The following is a 22,318-nucleotide window of genomic DNA, read 5'->3' on the forward strand; positions in this document are numbered from 1 at the left end:
CTCGGTGTGCCACTGCTCAATTTGTTGTGGGACAGATGTGGATCCTAATCCGTATAGCAGAATTAGTTTGTATCACCAGCGGAAAGCCCGATGATGTGTTATACGATGACATGTGGAAAAGTTATTTTACATATCATTGTGTCATTGGTCAGGAATATAAAAAAGTGTCATTTTCGTTGCTTGAGAGTTTCTCTCTTAGCCCCCAAAAGTCACACTATGTCAATTGCATAAGTAATCACCCTTAACTATTTGAGCTACAAATCTTTTACAGTGAATTAAAATAGTACTGGATCAAACGAAAAATAGTTTATCCCCAATTTTACTTGGGATAAGTTGTCTCAACTAAAGTAATAGGCTAATGAGGTCTAACTTAGTCGAAAAGGGCATTGACTTGCAAACAAATTATCTCAATGACACCTTAACATTGTGTGTTTGTACAAACCCTTTTCCCCCTTCCTAACTTTAACCCTAGAAACAAAAACTAGAGTAATAACTATACAAGTTAAACCTACATAGTTATACGAGTTTCTGGAATTTGAGGTATTTGCAGTTTAGGGTCCAAATTCTAGAATTTGATGTTTGAGGTCCGAATCAAGACCTTAAAACTAGTGTGTTAATAAGACAAGATATGAGTTACGAGTACATGATTTAATGTTTGATTAGTCTAAGTATGAAAATTTTGGTATTATGTTTCATATTCAAGTTTGTATAATCTTTTATGTCAACAAACATAACAGAGCATTGTGGATCAATCTTAATTTTTTATGTGTGTTGAAATATCATAAGACAAAACAAATTAAGAGGAGAGAAAAATGATTTAGCAATTATTTATAAAAGAATCACTTATTACTAGACGGATTAGCAAGGACGGATCATGAACATCATGATTAAGCGACAACTAAATACAATTCGAAACCGTAATTGCTCATTCACAAAATTAACAATAGATGGCAAGATATAGATATTGGAGAAGTTCCAATATTATCCATGACATACCTGGGATGCGATACCCAAAATGCTTGCAGCAGATATCTGAACCATATATATATATATATATATATATATATATATATATGGGGGCGGATCCGTGGCACTATATTTTTGACACAAGTTTTGACACAATTTTTGGGCCGTTAGATTACTCCACTTTCAATGGTTGAGATTAAATATTACATGGCAAGTAGTTTTAATTTTTTTAAATAGACAATCATTCATTTTATTTTCTCTCTCTTAAAAATAAAAGAAAATCTTTCTCTCTCCAACCTTTTTGCTGGAAGACGTGATATCTCTTGCCTTTTTAATCTCAAATATTTATATTAGGGTCTAATAAATAAAGAATCTGATCACCAAAAACTAAATGCCCAAATACAATCCCACATTCGCACGCCTCTCTCTCTCTCTCTCTCTCTCCTCTTTAATCTCAAATATTTATTAAAGTCTAATAAGGACTCTTTTCAGTTTATCCTTCTTCATGCACAGCGCACAGCATATACGCAACCATGAATTCATCTTCAGTATAGTTTTTTTATGTCAAAGCAATTTCTCATATCTTAATACAATATTGCCTCATCAAAATGTTGGAGCACACACAAGACATTTCCTCCAACTCTCAGTGCGTATCTTTGGTATGTTACCTTCATCTAAGATTTTTATTCTTTTTTCTTTTTGTTTATCTTTGTTGTAGCTCTTCCTGTAGACAATTAGGATTGCTGAATTTTTTTTTTTTGTTTTATAAATATGGTGTTATATGATTGACAAACAATAATCTTTTAACGTAAGAATTATTTTTTAAAATCAGTATGAAATTTTATTCCATTATATTTCATCTTGCGTTAATATTCTGATACAGAGAGAATCATATTCTTTATTTTCATATATATCTTATTAAGTTGCATCGTTAAGAATGATCGATATGTTCAATAGGTAGAGGAGATAATTCAAGTGGAGAATGGTGAAACAAGTACTCCAAAAAAGAAAGTGACACAATTAAAAGCACCATATGCAGGGATGGTATTTAACACAATGGAAGAAGCAAGAAACTATTATGAAGAGTATGGCCGGCAAGAAGGATTCTGGATTAGAACTCGATCTTCCTCCAAGACAAGAAGGCGTTTAGATGAGGTAACGAGTAGACAATTTGTTTGTGCACATGAAGGAAAATACGTGCCCAAAAATACATCACAGAAGGCTTCAGAAGAGAATGATGAGAGAAACTTAAGTGAGATTGAGAATATGAAGAGAACGGGTAAAAATTGTTCTACGGTGAAATGTGGATGCAAAGCAAGTATGCGAATTAAGCTTGATAGATGGTCAAACAAATGGAAAGTTTCAAGTTTCCAAGACTCTCACAATCACAAGCCAGTTACACCGGAAAGAAGAATGAAAATGAAGTCAAATAGGGTTATGCCGAAAGCAGCTAAAATTCTGACTGAAACATTTCATGAAGAAAATTTGCCAATAGCAAAAGTTCCTTCAATCCTTGGTGGCCCGCATATTGGTTTTAACAATAGAGATTGTTATAACCACTTGAGAAATGTCCGACATAGACAACTGGATGGAGGTGATGCACAGTCAGTTCTTACTTACTTTAGGAAGAAGCAAGCTGAGAATCCTCAATTTTTTTATGCCATTCAATGTGATGAAAACGGAAGGGCAGCTAATTTCTTTTGGGTGGATGCTCAATCACGCATGGCGTACCACTATTTTGGAGATGTAGTCACATTTGACACAACCTATAGGACAAACAAGTATGATATGCCATTTGCACCATTCACAGGAGTAAACCACCATTTGCAATCAATACAATTTGGATGTGCACTTTTACAAGATGAGACAGAGGTGACATTTTTGTGGTTGTTTGAGACATGGCTTGAAGCAATGGGAGGACGTCATCCAGTTTCCATTATTACTGATCAAGACTTGGCAATGAAAGGAGCAATTGCCAAGATTTTTCCTAACACTCGCCATCGGTTATGCCTTTGGCATATTAAGAAGAAGTTTGCAGAAAAATTGTCACATGTGTACTTCAAGAAGTCCAAATTCAAAATTCAGATGAAGAAATGTATTCGGTCAACATACAAGATAGAGGAATTTGAAGAAAAGTGGAAGGAATTGATGAAAGAATGTGAATTGGCTAATGATGACTGGTTGAATAGTTTATATGATATACGTTCTTCTTGGGTTCCTGTTTATAATCGTGACATATTTTTTGCAGGAATGAACACTACTGGACGTAGTGAGGGTATTAATTCTTTTTTTGATGGATTCGTTACACCGACAATAAATCTTAGAGAGTTTGTTGTCAAATATGAGCAAGCATTAAAGAGGATCATGGATAGAGAAAGTGATGAAGATTTTGAATCAGAACACAAGTATCGCATTGTGAATGAAGGAGAATTCCTTTTGAAACACGCAGCGAAGTTTTACACTAGAAATGTTTTCAACAAGTTTAAGGATGAATGGAGTAAAGTTACTCTCTACAAAGTTGAAGAAATTCCATGTGACAACGAATATCATGCATACCTAGTGAAAACAAAACTTGGAGAGCATGAAGAGTTTGTGGTGAAGTTAAATTTACAAACATACAAAGGTATGTGTGAATGCCAAAATTTTGAGTTTGTTGGAATACTTTGTCGACATTTGTTGAAAGTATTTGTTCGCCTTGATATAGATACACTACCTGACCATTTTATTCTTCCAAGATGGAGACAAGAAGCAAACAAATTTAGGATAATGGATTTTAAAAGTTTGGTGACAAATGATGGTAAAGAAGAATCAGAGGCTTTACGACTTAGCCATATGTGTCATCAAGCAACAAAGTTGGCTTGCATTGCAGCATCTTCAAATGAGGCATACACAACGTTTATGGAAGCTATAAATGAATTGTCCAAGAAACTGTCAGACAATTCTACTCAGCATGCAACAATTCCTTCCTCAACAATAGGTGATCCATGTAGTACTAATATTGATTCCTCTCAATTGTTGCTTTTGGACCCTAATATCTCACAAACTAAGGGTAGAAAGAAGGACAATATTAGCGGTTCAAAAAGGATAAAAAGTGGTATTGAGTTGGCTCAAAACAAGAAGAAAAGAAAGTGTGCATTATGCAAAAAGATAGCACAACATGACAAAAGAAATTGTCCATCAAATCTGAAAAGAAGAAAGAATGAATCAACGAATCTATGTAAGTTGGTTCACTTTGTTTTTATTTTATTTTTTTATATTTCTAATAGTAAGGTCAAAAGCTTATGTTTAATTTGATTATTATGAATCTAAATTCAGGCAATGAAGAGTCAGAAGACTTGTGCCAAGATATGGAGAGTGATGACCAAGAATATTGTTAATCAGGGGGAAGCTCTTGTGTATCTTTGACATTGTCTTGCATCAGGAATAGTCTATTATGTTCATTAGGGGGAAGCTCTTGTCTCAGTGGTGATCATTGGTCTTGTTATCTCCATATATGTGGCATTACATAGACAAATGATATGAATCTACGCTTTTTGGATTATGATATCTTGTATCAGGAATATTTACGTACTATATGATACATAATGTGTTTCAAAATTGTTCTTAATCCGTTGTTTATGGGTGTTTCATGATAGGAAAATATTGTAGATGCCCACTTAAATGATTTCAAATGACATTCTTTGTGTTCAGGAAAAAAAGGGCAAAAAATCAATGGATGGACTTTGCAATGAACTTGTGTAAAACATTTTATTCTAATTAATGAAATTAATCACTTTATTATAGTGAATAAATAATTTTTGTTTTTCATACACATATAACACGTAGACCAATGAAATCTTCCTCATCAAATAATGTTCTACAGCATATCACCTTCCATAGGTGAAATCACATCAGGAAAAAAGCTTGGGTTGTAAACACAAGCAACTCTTTCTTCCCAGTGGCAACCACAGCAAAATCAGAAAAACAAACTTTCATAAAAGCCACCCGTGGGCAAAAATCCCAAAACTAACAACCAAACATAATACATAGGACCACAGGGGAGCAGAGTAGAACCAAGGTGTTGAGGCCATTTGAAGAAACATTCATTTTGGACAGCCCCCAGCAAAGACACTAGCTAGAAGAAAGAAAAAAAACAATTCATAAACTGTAATTCCATAATCCATCAATTTCTAGAACCAACCCCAAAGAGGGAGGAGGTTGAAGCAAGTGGTGTGCCATCAAATTTTCTCCTTGTATTCTGTCCCTATTAATCGGAAAGAAAAAAAAAACAGTAAGAAATCCTACCAACAGTTTGAAACAAATTGAAATGAATAGCTTAATCATAGATACCTAAGAAATACACTTAATCCCCTTGGACACTATTAATTCTTTAAATTCCTAATCTAAAGATCCTAGTTTAATTCCAACAAAAAATAAAATAAAGATAAACCAAATCTGATGAAAATCGAAAATTGAAATATGTACCTGTGGAGCAAAGCTTTCTTCCCAGCGAAGAAGGCAAAAATTGAGAGAGAGAGAGAGAGAGAGAGAGAGAGAGAATTGATGGATTATCTATTTGGGGATAGACCCTAATAAATATTTGAGATTAAAAAGGTAAGAGATATCACGTCTTCCAGCAAAAAGGTTGGAGAGAGAAAGATTTTCTTTTATTTTTAAGAGAGAGAAAATAAAATTAATGATTGTCTATTTAAAAAAATTAAAACTGCTTGCCATGTAACATTTAATCTCAACCATTGAAAGTGGAGTAATCTAATGGCCCAAAAATTGTGTCAAAACTTGTGTCAAAAACGTAGTGCCACGGATCCGCCCCCTATATATATATATAAAGAGTATAGCCGTGCGGTTATATTTTTTAAATATTCGAATATATTTAAAGAGTATAGCTGCGCGGCTATACTCTATTTTCAAAGGGTATAGCCATGAGGCTATACTCTTTAAATATATATATATATATATAGAGGGACATTCTCCAACAAGTATTTAAGTTAAGGATTTGTTATATACTTCTAATCTTGGGTATTGGAATGCATCTAAGAGGCTATCAACACATTTAATGAATGTAATCCAACGCCCAAGATTAGAAGTATGTTTCCTCCTTTTATATAACCTTCTCGAATTATATCCCTTTGATATTGATCGTTATTTAAGTTGTTTCTTACTTGCTACATTCGTACGTTCATTATTTTTAGGGCTTGTCCAATATAGATCCCTACAATTTCTATTTCCTAGACATATACCCATCATTCTATAAATCTATGTGTAAAACCCAATTTCATACTTAAATGACCAGTAAGATATAAGAGGTCGTAGTATTCCTATGTTTTTACATCCTTGCCATCATCCTTCATATTTTATTTATAATTAATTCCAAGCATTTCATTAATTGCTATAATTGTAATTAAAGCTCCCTATTAATAGCATATCAGTCACCCCATTTCTTTTGGTTGCCATTCCCTCTAACATATCGCCCCCTAAAATTGCAAACCAAAAATATATATATGTAAATTACATGTCTAATAATGTACATATGAAAAATATAAATATAAATATATAGGTATATTATTTACCAAATTTTTTATAAAAAAATAGGTCAGTTACTTTGTAATTGATATTTCCGTACATTTTTCATAAATTAAAAATAGGTACACAATAATTTATAGAAAATAGGTGCGTTGTATAATTGAAATTTATACACATTTTTTATAAATTAAAAATAGGTACATTATACTAGGTAAATTGTTTTACTAGGTAGTTGCGTTGTATAATTGAAATTTATGCACATTTTTTATAAATTAAAAATAGCTACATTATTTAGAAGAAAAAAATAAGTTCATTATATACTAGGTAAATTGTTTTACTAGGTATACATTATTAGAGAGAGAAAAAAAAGGCACATTATTTAGAGAAAAAAATAGATACAAAATTTAGCCAAAAAATAGGTTCATTATACTAGGTAAATTGTTTTACTAGGTACATTATTAGACCAAAAAAAAAAGATACATTATTTGGAGAGAAAAAATAGGTTCTTTTAAAAAAAAAAATTGTTTTCATAAAATAAATAATAAAAAGATGATCAAATTATTTCATAAAACAAGTAATAGGTGCTTTATTTAGAGAAAAAAAGAGTACATTATTTAGAGAAAAAATAGGTTCATTTTAAAAAAAATGTTTTTTCAAAAAACAAACAATAAATAGATCATCAAATTATTTTTCAACATAATTAAAATGTACACTATTATTCATAAAACTATAATAAAATGGATTACTAGTCGTATAATTCATAAAAGGAAAACAACATTAATTTCTAAATTCAACATTGAATTTAAATTACTAATGCGTTAAATAGATTACTAGTCGTAATTCATAAAAGGAAAACAACATTAATTCAAAAATAGATTACTAGTCGTAAAATACATTACTAATACGTTAATGTTGAATTTAATATTTAATTTCAAATAAGTTTCTAAATTAATTCCTACATCCTTAGAGCAAGTCCACCCATGAAGGCTAAGGCAAGGCAAAGGCAAGGCATAATCTTTTTTTTTTTCTTGCCCTTGCCCTAGCCTTCCAAGGGTGGAACCAACTAAGGCAAGGCTGCCACTATTCACGTAGTGGCAGCCTTGCCTTAGTTGGTTCCACCCTTGGAAGGCTAGGGCAAGGGCAAGAAAAAAAAAAAGATTATGCAACAAAATATAAACAATTTAGAAAGTGAATAAAATTGTTATGTATTTATAGGGAAAACATCCATAATATTTTGGTTTTTTTTATAAAAAAAAAATTGATTTTTTTTGGATTTTTTTGAATTTTTTTTGCTCGCTGACGTCAGCGTGCATCAGCGCTGACGTCAGCGCCTTCGAGCTTGAGCCTAGGCAAGATTTGCCCGTGGGCTTGCCCAGGCTGGTGGGTCCCATGCCTTGCCTGGGCTTGTTCTCTACCGCTGGAGTCGAATTGGGCTTGCCCGAGCAGCCTTTTGCCCGGTTTTGCACCAACGCTGGACTTGCTCTTACAACCTGTAGGGGTCTTTTTCTTCCGGCGGCAGGTGGGCTTAGAGATGAAATTGTCCCCTTTGTCTGAGTTCAAAAATTAAGCCCCAAAATGCTTCGAAAGGGCAGCAGGGCCTTAGGAAGTATTTTGGTTACCTTCACAAACCAAAACAACAGCAACTTACAGATAATTTCTTCATGCTTACAGATAAAATCTTGGGCTTGGCATGAGAGGCATGTGGCATGGAAGCAAAATCAACATGAGTTTAGCACTGAGGGAAAATTAAGTGTTTCTAGGGGAAAGATGGGGTATTAAGGTAGGAGAGGAAAGAGTTTTGCAGAGAGGTTTGGTTGAGATTGAGGGAAAGAGAGAAATGGGTGACTTGAGTATCACTTTCGGCAGCTCGTCGGTGACTCTGAGCAGCCTGCCAGAAGAGGAAAAAATGAGGGGAATAAGGGTGATAGACCAGCTAAGCACGAAAATTACTGAGCTTGCAGGTAGGAGAGGAAGCTTGCTCTCCCAAGTGTGTTGTGTTGGGTAGAGAGGGGTCCTATTTATAGCTGCTGAGATTTGCTCTTCTCCAAGAAACCCTAATGGTTTCCTCCCAATCTAGCTAAGCTTTCCTCCTTCTTTCTTCTCCTCCCTCTTGACTTACCTTATGGTGGCAACAATTAGCTCTGCCCAATCCCACAAAATCAGAGACTTTTGGCTGCTTTAGAGGAGAGCCTTTATTTTCACCCATCTTCTTTCTCTTCTTTCTTCCTTTTTCCATGGCCAAATTTGATGAAGGAAAGAAACTGGGTTTGTATGCTGGTTCAAGGGATGGCATCCCTCCTTGCGTGCTAATATCCCTTGGTTCCTTGAAGGATTTTTGCTTGGAACTTGCTCCCCCATGTGTTGGAACCTCCAGCAGCTTTATTCAATAAACCTTCAAACCTCCCCCTTCGTGGCTTTTGTTCTCCCAGCCAGTTGGGGTAATTGTATGGGCCAAGATGGCTTATTAAGTAAGTGGGCTTTTTGGTTGAGTCAATAGGCTACTTTTTGATTGGGCTATTTTTGATTGGGCTATTTTCATTAAACGTTTGGGCTTTTGGTAAGGTTCATAGGCTATTTTGACTGGGCTATTTCTTCCTCTTGTGCTCACCCACATGTTTGGGCCTAAGAAATGGGCTTGAGTCCCGAGGCTCCCAAGCGACTCGGGGCTTCCATTTCTCGGCCCATCAATGGGCCTCATGTTGATTTATTACCATCCATACCACAACCCACTCAAGCAAGCCCCGGGCATTTGAGTGGCTTGGGCCCACATAAGCTTGTAGCGCGACGTGTTGCTTATTTGCTTGGCGTGGCATGTGTGCAAGCACGTATGACGAACTTTCACGTGCCCTAATCGGGCTTCTCCTCGGTAAGGTATTGCATTGGGCCGAGAATTTATTTGGGCCAAACCGTGGATTTTTTGGGCCTCAACACAACCATTTGGTGATCTTTCCAAATTCAACGTGTGTCATTAGTTACACCCTCCATAACACATTAAGTCATAAATAGGGGTAGTTTTGGAATTCGAAAAATACAATAAATCAGATTTTAAGTTATATTAGGTAACTTGCTTAGTTGGATCCTAGTCATCGGGTATTATTTGAAAAAATTGGGTATTTTAAATATAAAACTAAAGCAAAGGGTTGTAGGTGATTTAAAATGAAGAGTGCTGCTATTTCCACCCACATGTCCTATTTCCCCACCCACCTTATCTTCCCACCCATTATGTAAATTTGAAAAAACACAATCCTATCTTTCCACCCACTATTATTCCTAAAACACCCTTAAATTATTAATTCAAGCAAATTATCTTTTAAGTTAAAGAGGTCTGTTAATGGGAGATAGGATGGTAGAGAAGGTGCAATAATGGGAGATAGGAAATTTGAAGAATCGCCCATAGTTACAAGGTTTGATATTTGTGATTTGGATTTTTTTAACTTTTTTTAATTTTAAGGTTGAGGCAATTGTTTTGGTTTTTAATCCTTTTCTCTAAGTCCTTAGAAGTCTTTTCATAAATGGGTAAATTTATCTTTAAAATTTTAAAGATAAGGTGAGTGGGAAAATAGGACAGGTGGGTGGAAATAGCAGCACTCAAAATGAATTTTATGGGTCTAAGCTCAATTTACTATTATTTTTATTCAACAAAATCATGCATTCGATTCGACTCATGTCAATTAATTACTCTAGTATCTCACACTCCACGCGTTACCAAGTTGCTAACGATGAACTTGCACTATTATGTATCCCGACATATATATTAGTGCATCAATCAACAAATATCAAACTTCCAAACGAAATCTCCAAATTTCTTTTATTGTTACGTTCAATATTACATATATCTTTTCCAATCTTCATATATATGCTCTGCATACGAGTCAATATCAACAGTATGAACATTGTCTACAACCATATATCAAAAATACATAATCTTGAACATGATGATTAAGATACAGCTAAATACAGCTAGAAACCGTAATTGCTCATTCACAAAATTAACACCAGATGGAAAGATATAGATATTGGAGAAGTTCCAATATTATCCATGACATACCTGTGATGTGATACCCAAAATGTTTGAAGCAGATATCCGAACTTGGTCATCATCATTACGAACTAAATCATTAAGGTGCAAGTAGACACGAGTTCTAACAGCACTTCTCAAGCTCTTCCCAGCATGCCTTAGGACACTTTCTAAAGCAGACAAACTTGCCCCTCGAACCTCAATATCGGAAGCCTGAACAGTGAAATCAAGAACAAATGCACGACTATACTTTTAAAATATTCGAATATAATTAACGAGTATAGTTGTGCGCTGTACTCTTTAAATCTTAATATATTTTGTGCAGTATAGCCACACATCTATACTTTTAAAATATTCGAATACATGCTATACTCTTTAAATATTAATACATTTTAATACTTTTAAAATATTCTAGTACATTTTAAAGAGTGTAGACGCACGTCTATACTTTTTAAATAAGAGTAATTAGGTAAAACAATTAAGAAACGCATTAAACCATATCACAAGAGCTGTGAAAAATATACATTAATAAATTTATATAATTCAAGCTGGAAGAAAGATGTGACATTTTGTTACAACACTACATCAATATATTTGGAAAACCAACTAATGTTTATAGCGAATGTCGTATGGTTGGGAAAAAAAGTTTCTAAGTATAACGTTATTAGTAGGGTTAATTACATGTAACAATTTATTCCCTATGTTTTAAACTTGATACTTAAAAAAAAAACCTAAAGTTACAAGTTACTTCATTAGTTGATTTGTACCTCAATCTATTAAGTTAAGTCCTTTTTTTTTTTTTTTTTTAATGACGTAGCACTCAATAGATCATGTTTCTACTTACATGGACACCAAATTGATGTTTTTTTTTTCTTCTCTATATCTCATCTAGGAAGGGGTAGGTCCAGTTATATCGTACTAATCGTTTATTGAGATCAAAACTCTAATTGTAAAACCCCAAGTCGAGTTACGTGAGTATCCAAACCTAATCGAGTCATAAGTGCCCCATAGTAGTCTTTTGGTTAGGGTTTGAGGCTTGAGAAAGATTTGAGACTTGGATTTAGGGTTTGGAGGCTCAAATCCATTTTTGGGAATTAAAAATAATTTTAAAGTCCACAAAATTATTTAAGATAAGTAAATATAATTAATTAGTATTTATTAAGTAATTTATGAAATTAACTAAAATACTTAAATACTAATTATTTATTAAATAAAGAATAATTAATATAATTAAATAAGACAAAGATATTACTTAATTGCAAATATTAAACTAAAAATAATAATTTTGTATAAAAAACAAAAAACAAATCCACAAAATAATTAATTAGTATTTATTAAGTAATTTATGAAATTAGTAAAATATTTAAATACTAATTATTCACTAAATAAATAATAATTAAAACATAATTACTAATTAAAAAATACTAAGGTATTACTTAATTACAAAAAATAAAACCATTTTGTGTAGTATAGCTGCACGGCTATACTTTTAAAATACTCAGTATATTTATAAAATAAAATAAAAAGACTCGCTTAGGCAGCTAGGCGGCCCAACTTTTTATTTTTTACGATTATAGCCGTGCGGTTATACTATTAATTTAAAAAAAACACCACAGCCGTGGGCCATACTATTTATTTATTTATTTATAATAAAAAAACACCACAGTATAGCCGTGGGCCATACTATTTATTTATTTATTTATAAAAAAAATCCATTTTGTGCAATTTCAAAAAATTGCATACACAATCTAATTACCGTACCGCCCCCACTCAATTTGTTCAAGTAGCTAATTGAAGGGTCTATAGTTTGAGTGGGTTCTATTTCCAACATTTAGTAAAGATTTTGCTGCTATATGCCATAGCATCATCATTTCCACTGGGCTTGCAATAATACCAAAATCAAAGAAAAGATAGAAGTAAATAATTCCAAAATTATATGTGCCAATTAAGGTACAATAAATACCACTAACCATTAAATTATTTCACGGATTTGCTTCGAATAACGAACTCCTCACACTACTCAACAGCGGCGGGAAATAAGAAACTCTCTGCTCGATGCTAACTACCATAACTAATCAATGGAAAGGTTCGCCTTTATAATAAAAGAGCACAACAACACACATCACCTCATTGATTCCATTTTCCTTTTAATTTTTAATTTTTTGAGGTATTTAAGTTCTGGTATAAGGAGAAAACAAAGTTCTTAAACACGTGGCATTATATGGTTAAAAACAAAGTTCAGTTACGATACTGTTATAGTTATTATTTAAACTTGGCAATTGGAGTCCTACTGTTTTGCTAACTATTTTTTAATCCTAATTTAAATTATATTATTTTTTGTTATTAATACGTGAGACCAAAATTTGACGTTGTCCACAAGAATGGGATCATATCGCATTTCTAGAATTTGGATTTAAAAAGTTTGAAAATTGGACCAGGTTTTTCGTGATTTGGATTAACAAACAACATTTTTGGAATTACTAGAATTCTAATTAAGGTAGGGAGCAAACTAGAATTTTGAGTAAAATTACATTTACCACAAATGCCACCAACCTTTTTTTTACCTGATAAAGGTATAATAAAGGGCTTCAAACTTTCAAATCATAAAAACACTCGGATACATGGACACGGAGCGGCTCGGAATCGATCCGTCTGCTATGGGGGGGAACGGTGGAGAAGAGGGGAAGGAAACGAAGGTGAAACCCTAATTTCCTCTTTTGTTTATTTGGAAAGTGTATGAAACTGAAGAAAAACTGACTTGTTCAATAATAGGCGCAACACCCACCCAACCAGGACGCGATGCTACACTTCATAGAATACTTTCAGAAGAAAGCAAAGGTGAAACCCTAACTTTTAGGTTTGTTTACTTGGAAAGTGTAGGAACTGGAAGGAATTTTTTTAATAAAAAAATGGGTTTCTTTGTGAGTTTTTAGTGAAGTGCACTATTTGGCTGAGTTGGGTTGTGCGTCTGACAATGAGAAACTGATGATATTTCGATAGGAAATATTTTATTGGTAGAAATAATTAAGAGTTTGAGAATTTTATGGTGTCTTAATTTGTGAGTTTCTGATCTAAATTATTTTGTTTTAACAGCTGGGGGATGGATATCAAGTTGTTACTCCCAAAGGTAAATGAATGCATATATACAACGAAACCAAATATATATATCTACACATTAGCTTCATGTTATGATTGTATTTTAATTTGCATGTTCATGTTGCTGTTGTGTTGTGTTGGCATGTTCATGTTGTGCTCATGATAAAGTACTTGTTGACGTTGACAATCTTCGTTTGAATGGGAAGAACTACGGTTTTTGGAGTTGTAATATGAATGAACATGTCCTAGATAATCTTAGAGGTATGCTCTATGGGCCACGCCCAAGTTTTGTGGTAGAAACAGAAGCAAGTGTTGAAGAAATTGCTCGATCAATGGCTGCCGAACAGATATGGAATGAGGATGACGCCCTGTGTTTTCATACAATCTTGAACCATCTATCTGATGATCTTTTTCTTCATTACTCAAAGAGGAGGAAGGAAACAAGTGCCAAGAAACTGTGGCATGAGCTGAAATTGAGGTTTGGAGGAGGACCCAAATCTCATGTTCAAAAGTACATGGAATTTCAGTTGCTCGAGAAGGAGGAACCAATGGGGGAGCAAGTTGAAGACATGGATTCAATGTTCTTAGGTCTGGTTGAGTGTGACGAAATGGCGATAGATGAGGAATTTCATGTGAATGCAATCATCTCCAAGCTCCCCCCATCTTGGGAGGATGTGCGCATCGAGTTGATGCGCGAGGATCATCTGCCTGTTACAAAGCTGATTCATCGCTTGAACGTTGAACAACAATCACACATCAATTAGTTAATTACAAGAAAAAAGGAAAGTAATAGTAAGCTTGGTTTTTGATACATGTGTTGAGTTTTAATGGACCTTCCATGCTTTGTTTTTCTTTTTAAATTGATAGCATTTTTTTATATTCAATTGCTCTGACTATTTGTTTAATCAGTAATATATTTGTAATCGCCAATTGGAGAAAATGCAACCTCAATACTACTGAGGCTACCTTTTCAGGTGTAGGGTTTAGTACAAAAATATTTTTTATTATTAATTAAACTGAGCAGTAATATACTAGTGTTCTCGTCCATAGATAGGGATGGCAACGGGTGGGCCTATTAGGGACTAGGTATGGCAAAACTATATCTATGTTCCTACTCCCCATCCCCTGTCTGAAATTTTGGGAAATCTTCGTCCTTGTCTCCATTCAGGTAAAATCCATATTATAATACTTAGGGCTCGTTTGGTACACCTCCTTGACTTGGACTAGCTTGGATAATAATTTATCCCATGTTTGTTGTCATGCGGTTCTAAGCTCAAGTGGGATTGGTGATCCCGGGTCCACCAAAAACACCTCCTTAGGTGTTCTTATTGAAACCCGCTTGGGATGGAGGGAGTAAATTGTCCCGTGCTCTCGCTAGCGTCTGCAACTCGAAGACATTGCCCAGCCCAACCCCCACGCCACTGCCCAGTGCCCAACCTCTCTATCTCTCTTTTGCTCCCTTCTCTACTCCCACACTCACACCACTACACAACCCAGATTCACAGATCCACCATGGCCACTGGATCTTCATCCCAAACAACCATAGCCCGTTCGAAATTCAAAAAAACAAACACCACAACAAAGTCACCGTATCATCGTCCCAATCTTCTCACCACCCCAACAACATCAATGGGTATGTTGAGATGTGATGAATTTTAGGGCATAAAAGGATGGGTGGAGAGAAAATGGAGAAGAAGAGGAGATAAATTTTTTTTTAAAAACTGAGAAGAGGAGATAAATTTTTCGAAAAAGAAAAAGAAAAAAGAAAAGAGACAGAAGAAGAGGAGAGAAAATGGAGAAGAAGATGATTAAAGAGATGTAGATGGGAAGAAGAAGAAAGTGAAGTAGAGAGGAAAACGAGGAAAGAGATGGTGAGAGAAGAAAAGTCAAAAATATATATAATAAAAAAAATAGTCCTAGTCCAATCAAACATACACCAAACGTTATACTAATATTATGCCAAGCTAAGCCAATCTAAGACAATACTAGCATTTAGTCCAGTCCATGACAGTCCGCCGTACCAAACGACCCCTTAAATTTCCCTCGACCATTCAAAGCTTCAACATATAGTAATAAAATGTCCAAAGCTTCAACATCTTACAAAGTTGAGGGTAACTTTTTAATTTTTATATTATATCACATTATAAATTTATCAATTAAAAACAAATACATCACTTATCAATTCGGATTCCATCCTCAATCCGATCTGATGAGATTTCTTCCATCCCTACCCATCCAATTCCCAAAAAAAATATTATTATTACAATATATAATATATAATAAAATATATAATAAGGAATGAATATGAGAAACAAGGAAATTAATTATCATAGTGGATGAGCTTATATTTTTTATTATTTAAATTTTTGGATACAAGCGATATTTTACTTTAACCTAATTTAGACTTCGTGGATGGAGATTCGAACTCGGATGCAGAGTGGGGAGCACATCCGCTCTACCCAACTTGATTAAGCCCATGTCTATGGATGAGCTTATAATTAGATGCCTAACATAGTGGAATTATTCTTTACACAATGTTGCATACATTTTAGTAAAACAATGGATTCATTTACGTGCCACGTTACCCAATTGACGATTATTGTACGAGTAGACGAATACGAGGCATTATGAGTCACGTAATTTGTATGTGGGGAGTTAGATGGAATAATTGAAGTTCAGGATTAAGTGAGATTTAGAATTCAGTTTCAAAATACGTATCAATAGTTAAAGCTTTTGCAAGATGGTCATTCATAATTTTGTACAATGTCTCTCGTAATATTATTTTGGCAAGTAATCCCTTTATTTTGTGCATATGTAAATTCAGCCATTCTTCACTTTGGTTCATGTAGCTTTAATATAAACAATTACACTCTTATAGTTTGCCAGCTTTTACAATCTTAATCCAAACCGTGTGTGACAAGAAATGATCAATTGAACATGGCTTGTCAATTTATTATCTTAAAAATCAATAGCTAGTGTGATTTGTTTGTAGTAGTGTGATCACAAGTAGTCAATCCGTACCTGATCTCCGTTTTGCTCCGAAATCACCCCCTGCTAGGGCTGGGAGCCGACAGAGACCCAACCCGACGGGGATTTCTGCCATCCCTAGTTGGGTATGAAGATGGGTATGGGTTTCAAACCCAAAGAGGTGCGTGCCTGAGAGAGAAGAGATTGTAAATTTGTCCTTAGAAGTCATTTCGCAAAAGGGTAAATTTATCTTTAAATTTTTGAAGATAAGGTGGGTTGGAAAATAGGACACCCCTTATTGTTTTGTAACCTATGCCCTTATTATTATAATTAGTAGCTATAAATTGTGGGTTAAATACCTCTATTGTAAGCATATAATTAGGCGCTTATCAAAGATGAATAAGATAAGTTGATACAAGTTCATAGAATAAATTCTCTGTCTTTCTCTTTCTCTTATTGCTCTCTACAATTCCCCCTAGTTTTATAATATTTTGTTAATTTGTGAGACAAAAATTTAACGTTGTCCGCAAAAATAGGATCAGATCACATTTCTAGAATTTGGATTTAAAAAGTTTGACTAAAATTGCATTTACCACAAATGCCACCAACGTTTTTTTACCTGATAAAGGTATAATAAGGGCTTCAAACTTTCAAAGCATAAAAACACTCGGAGAAATGGACACGGAGCGACTCAGAATCGATCCGTCTGGTATGGGCCGAAAAGGTGGAGAAGAGCGGAAGAAAATGAAGGTGAAACCCTAATTTCCTCGTTTGTTTATTTGGAAAGTGTATGAAACCGAAGAAAAATTGACTTGTTCAATAATAGGTTTCTTTGGTTCTCTGTGTGAGTGTTGAGTGTTCTGTTTGGTGGATGAGCAATAGCCAAAAGAAGACAATTTATTAGAAATTTATACGAATTTCAGAACTTTTTGGTGTATTAATTTGTGGTTTTGTTTGTGATCTTAATTAATTAACTCTTTTGTTTTATTAGGTACCAATACCGAAGGGGAAAAACGAACTGTTGGGGGGATTATTAGGTACCATACAACCAATATATCTCCAAATTTAGCTCCTGCCTCTGGACAACACAGATTAGGTTATGTGGGAGCACGGGCGGTCATTAGGCACAATATTGACATTGAGTCCAACATGTGCTCAAAATCAATTGGCAATGAAGAGAGTAGCCCAACTCCTTAGATTATTGGGTTTAATCTTATTTTCTCATGGCATTTACTGACTCATGATTCTGGTTTGGAATGTCGTGTCAATGTGCAGTCCATGGGTACACAGAGCGAAGCGCAATCTATCAGGCGCAACACCCACCCAATCAGGACCCGATTCTACACTACATGGAACGCTTAAAGAAGGAAGTAAAGGTAAAACCCTAATTTTTAGGTTTGTTTACTTGGAAAGTGTAGGAACTGGAAGGACTTTAGTTCTATGTGAGTTGTTAATGAAGTTGGGTTGTGCGTCTGACAATGAGAAATTGATGATATTTCGATAGGAAATATTTTATTGGTAGAAAGAATTAAGAGTTTGAGAATTTTATGGTGTCTTAATTTGTGGGTTTCTGATCTAAATTATTTTGTTTGTACAGCTGGGGGATGGATATCAAGTTGTTACTCCCAAAGGTAAATGAATGCATACAACGAAACCAAATATATATACATTAGCTTCATGTTATGATTGTATTTAACTTGCATTGCATAATTATAACTTCCTTCTTACCCTGTTGCTGCTGTGTTGTGTTGGCATGTTCATGTCGTGCTCATATGAAGTACTTGTTGACGTTGACAATCTTCGTTTGGATGGGAAGAACTACGGTATTTGGCGTTGTAATATGAATGAACATGTCCTAGATAATCTTAGAGGTGTGCTCTATGGGCCACGCCAAAGTTTTGTGGTAGAAACAGAAGCAAGTGTTGAAGAAATTGCTCGATCAATGGCTGCCGAAGAGAAATGGAACGAGTATGACGCCCTGTGTTTTCATACAATCTTGAACCATCTATCTGATGATCTCTTTCTTCATTACTCAAAGAGGAGGAAGAAAACAAGTGCCAAGCAACTGTGGCATGAGCTGGAATTGAGGTTTGGAGGACACGAATCTCGGGTTCAAAAGTACCTGGAATTTCATTTGCTCGAGGAGGAGGAACCAATGGTGGAGCAAGTTGAAGAAATAGATTTTATGTTCGGAGATCTGGTTGAGTGTGACAGAATAGCGATAGATGAGGAATTCCATGTGAATGCAATCATCTCCAAGCTCCCCCCATCTTGGGAGGATGTGTGCATTGAGTTGATGCGCGAGGAGCATCTACCTCTTACAAAGCTGATTCATCGCTTGAAGGTTGAACAACAATCACGCATCAATTAGTTAATCACAAGAAAAGGAAACTACTAGTAGTAAGCTTGGTTTTTTATTACATGTTTTGAGTTTTAATGGGACCTTCCATGCTTTGTTTTTCTTTTTAAATTGATAAATTTTTTTTTATTCAATTGCTCTGACTATATGTTTAATCAGTAACACATGTTTCTAATCACCTATTGGAGAAAATTCGACCTCAGTACTACTGAGGTTACCTTTTCAGGTGTAGAGTTTAGTAAAAATATATTTTATTTTATTAATTAAACTGAGTACGTAGTAATACTAGTGTTCACATCCATCAACAGGTGGTTCGATTAGGGATTGGATATGACAATATTATCCATGTCCCCGCTCCCCATCCCGTGTATGAAATTTCGGGAAATTCTCGTCCTTGTCTCCGTTCGGGTAAAATCCATATAACACTTAAATTTCACTCAACCATTCAAAATCATCTCAATTTAATTTGAAAAATCTAATAAAATCATATAATAATAAAATATCCAAAGCTTCAACATCTTACAAAGTTTAGGATAACTTTTTATTTTTTATATTATATCACATTATAAATTTATCAATTAAAAATAAATACATCACTTATCATGCCGAGTTTGGGATAGGGATACCATCCTTAGCCCGTCACCGGTGTGGTATTGTTAAAAATTGGGGATCCCCGTACCCGCCTCATTTTCCCCCGTTAAGGTCAGGTAACATGACTTGACCCAAATTTTACTTTGGAATCCGTGTCAAACCCTGTGCGTGTCCAACACCTAGTAGGTATCGGGTACAAATGTCCAAAATACCTTTTCTTGCCCTAGTCCAACAGTTGGTCAAACTTCTCGTTTTTGGTCAAGTGGGCCCACGAGGTCCACGACCTCATATTTCCGATCCGAACATTCCTATAGGTTCAACAAAGTTTACTAAACACGTCCTGCAAGTTTAGTCCAGATCGAGCGATCGGATCGCTCTCGATTGCACAATCGGACGGTCACCGGTTTACGTAATCTTTGAATCATTGATTCGGAGTATCCGGAAGTTCTTACATGATCCTAGAGGTACCTAGATCAACATACTTGGAAATGGAGCCGATCCAACTATCCAAACATATCGAACTTGAATATCGCCTAATATGCATAAATCTATTCGATCGTCAGATGATAACCAAATTCGAATTCGAGCATACCGTCATGCTCGGGTCAACATGGGGAACATTTTAGGACAAGATGGGCCACCACACCATGGCCCACGCGCTGGAAACACGTAGGTGTCTTGAGAAAATTCCGACGACCGAAAAATTCTCGAAACACCCGACAATACCTATACCTACGTGACCAGGACAACTAGGGGAACAACTTTTGTTCTTAGGCCACGACCAAAAAGTGACCGAAGCTTGCCGGAAAATCAAGCCAAAAAGGGGTCAAAACTTAAATCCTAAATTGAGCTTCAAAACTTCAAAATGATCCTAACCAACCTAACTATCAGCTAGATCACATTGAGAGGATGAGAAAGCATACCTGGATTGACAAAAATGGTGGTTTCATGGCCAACAGCTGTCGGACGGCGGAGATATCGCCGGTCAAAGATCTGGCTGTCGCGCGCGTACGGAGGAAGGAGAGAGAGAGAGAGAGAGAGAGAAGGGCTAACTGGTTTTTTAAAAATTCGATTTTGAAATATTTACGGTTGTGCCACTACACTTCTGTTGACTGTAACTTCTTCGTTAAAACTCCGATTTGGGCCCACTACGTGTCTTCGAACTCGGATAGACGAGCTCTACTCAACGGTGCCTCAAATCCTTAAAATCCTTACGGATCGAAAAGTGACTATCGCGACCTTACTCTTAGGGCAAAAATGTAATTTCACAATTTCAGTAAATCGAATTAAATTGAATAAAATGATTAAATTTGGTTGGGATGCCACATCTGGGACCCGACCCAATCCGACCTGATGGGATTTCTGCCATCCCTACCCATCCAATTCCCAACAAAAATATTATTATTACAATCTATAAAATATAATAAAATATATAATAAGTAATGAACATGAGAAACAAGGGAATTAATTATCATAGCTAGTGGATGAGCTTATAATTTTTTTTATAAATTTTTTGGACAGAAGCAATATTCTACTTTAAATTAATCTAAACTTCGTGGATGAAAATTCGAACTTGGATGCAAAGTGGGGAGCACATCCGTTCTACCCAACCTGACTAAGCCTATGTCTGCAGATGCGCTTATAATTAGATGCCTAACATAGTGGAATTATTCTTTGCACATGTTGCATACATTTTAGTAAAACAAGGGATTCATTTATGTGCCATGTTACCCAATTGATGATTATTGTACGAGTAGATGGAAATGAGGCATTATGAGTCACGTAATTTTTATGTGGGGAGTTAGCTGGAACAATTGAAGTTAAGGATTAAGTAAGATTCAAAACTCAGTTTCAAAATACGTATCAATAGTTAAAGCTTTTGTAAGATGGTCATTCATAATTTTGTACAATGTCTCTCGTAATATTATTTTGGCAAGTAATCCCCTTTATTTTTGCATATGTAAATTCAGCCATTCTTCACTTTGGTTCATGTAGCTTTAATATAAGCAATTCCATTCCTATAGTAATCCAAACCGTGTGTGACAATAAGAAATGATCAAATGAACATCAATAGCTAGTGTGATCTTTTTGTAGTAGTGTGATCACCAGTAGCCAATCCTTAAGTAACTCGCAAAGTGTTGATCCCAAAAGCCCTCCCTTTTTCCCCTATCGTCCTCTGTTGTAAACTATCTTTTGGATCAAAGACTGCACATTTGAAAGAGATCAACAAAAATTCCCCTATAAATATTTATTGTGACACAAGGTATTGTAGGTCGAGATGTTTTGAATAATTTGCAGATAAGCTTGTTTATACCCAAAATGAACAGCCAATGAGAACAAGACACGTGGAAGAAATCGAGCCTGGTCAGGGAAGCCCTCGGCACCTACCAATCGATCCATTAGGGCAACACCCTCTCCTGGGACACGTGGCATGCTCCCAAGCGACATCCACAGTCCCACATCGAAATTATCAACAAAGTGCACACCTCCCAAGGCCTATGAAGGAGGCCAACTACCCCAAAATAGAGGTAATCATAACTTACGGCATACAAGCCTATTGATCTGTCAGTTGAACTTTCTAATCCCGAACTTACTTAAGCATGTCTTCGGCCGGTACCACACCGGTGCCCTAGGTCTTACCGAGCGTTTTCTTATATTGCAGATCGCTCTCCCTACCGAGGCATCTAGGATACCGAAGGCGTAAAATTACTAAGTTGACCCTTAAAAGTCCTGAACCACTTTTTGGCGTCAACAAATCTTATTGTAAATAAGTTGATTTATTCTTAAACACGTCACATGGC

The 22,318-nt window shown here is 35.3% G+C and overlaps 1 protein-coding gene and 3 long non-coding RNA genes across 4 annotated transcripts; 3 read left to right on the plus strand and 1 right to left on the minus strand.

Annotated features, from left to right (window-relative positions):
* Positions 1-1,858: 1,858 nt before the first annotated feature.
* Positions 1,859-4,527, plus strand: LOC110757838 (protein FAR1-RELATED SEQUENCE 5-like). The gene is made up of 2 exons (XM_021959575.2): positions 1,859-4,183; positions 4,282-4,527. Exons 1-2 carry the CDS (start codon positions 2,008-2,010, stop codon positions 4,341-4,343), a joined length of 2,238 nt encoding a protein of 745 aa, XP_021815267.2. The 5' UTR covers positions 1,859-2,007; the 3' UTR covers positions 4,344-4,527.
* A 254-nt stretch (positions 4,528-4,781) lies between these two features.
* On the minus strand, positions 4,782-5,598 carry LOC110757843 (uncharacterized). The gene is made up of 2 exons (XR_002526849.2): positions 5,431-5,598; positions 4,782-5,209 (listed from the first exon to the last, which is right to left on the minus strand). It is a non-coding gene; the product is annotated as an uncharacterized LOC110757843 (long non-coding RNA).
* A 7,529-nt stretch (positions 5,599-13,127) lies between these two features.
* Positions 13,128-13,631, plus strand: LOC110757856 (uncharacterized). Its single transcript, XR_015833672.1, has 3 exons — positions 13,128-13,200; positions 13,277-13,342; positions 13,598-13,631. It is a non-coding gene; the product is annotated as an uncharacterized LOC110757856 (long non-coding RNA).
* Positions 13,632-17,232: 3,601 nt separating this feature from the next.
* LOC110757819 (uncharacterized) lies at positions 17,233-17,937 on the plus strand. The gene is made up of 3 exons (XR_015833668.1): positions 17,233-17,317; positions 17,559-17,604; positions 17,843-17,937. It is a non-coding gene; the product is annotated as an uncharacterized LOC110757819 (long non-coding RNA).
* The last annotated feature ends 4,381 nt before the right edge of the window (positions 17,938-22,318 follow it).

Source organism: Prunus avium, chromosome 2, assembly GCF_965620075.1.
Source record: "Prunus avium chromosome 2, drPruAviu1.hap1.1, whole genome shotgun sequence".
Lineage (NCBI taxonomy): Eukaryota > Viridiplantae > Streptophyta > Magnoliopsida > Rosales > Rosaceae > Prunus > Prunus avium.

Coding starts and splice junctions, on each gene's coding strand:
- LOC110757838 (XM_021959575.2), top strand. CDS start 2,008: ATGGTATTTAACACAATGGAAGAAGCAAGAAACTATTATGAAGAGTAT. Junction 4,184..4,281: donor GAATGAATCAACGAATCTAT/GTAAGTTGGTTC, acceptor ATCTAAATTCAG/GCAATGAAGAGTCAGAAGAC.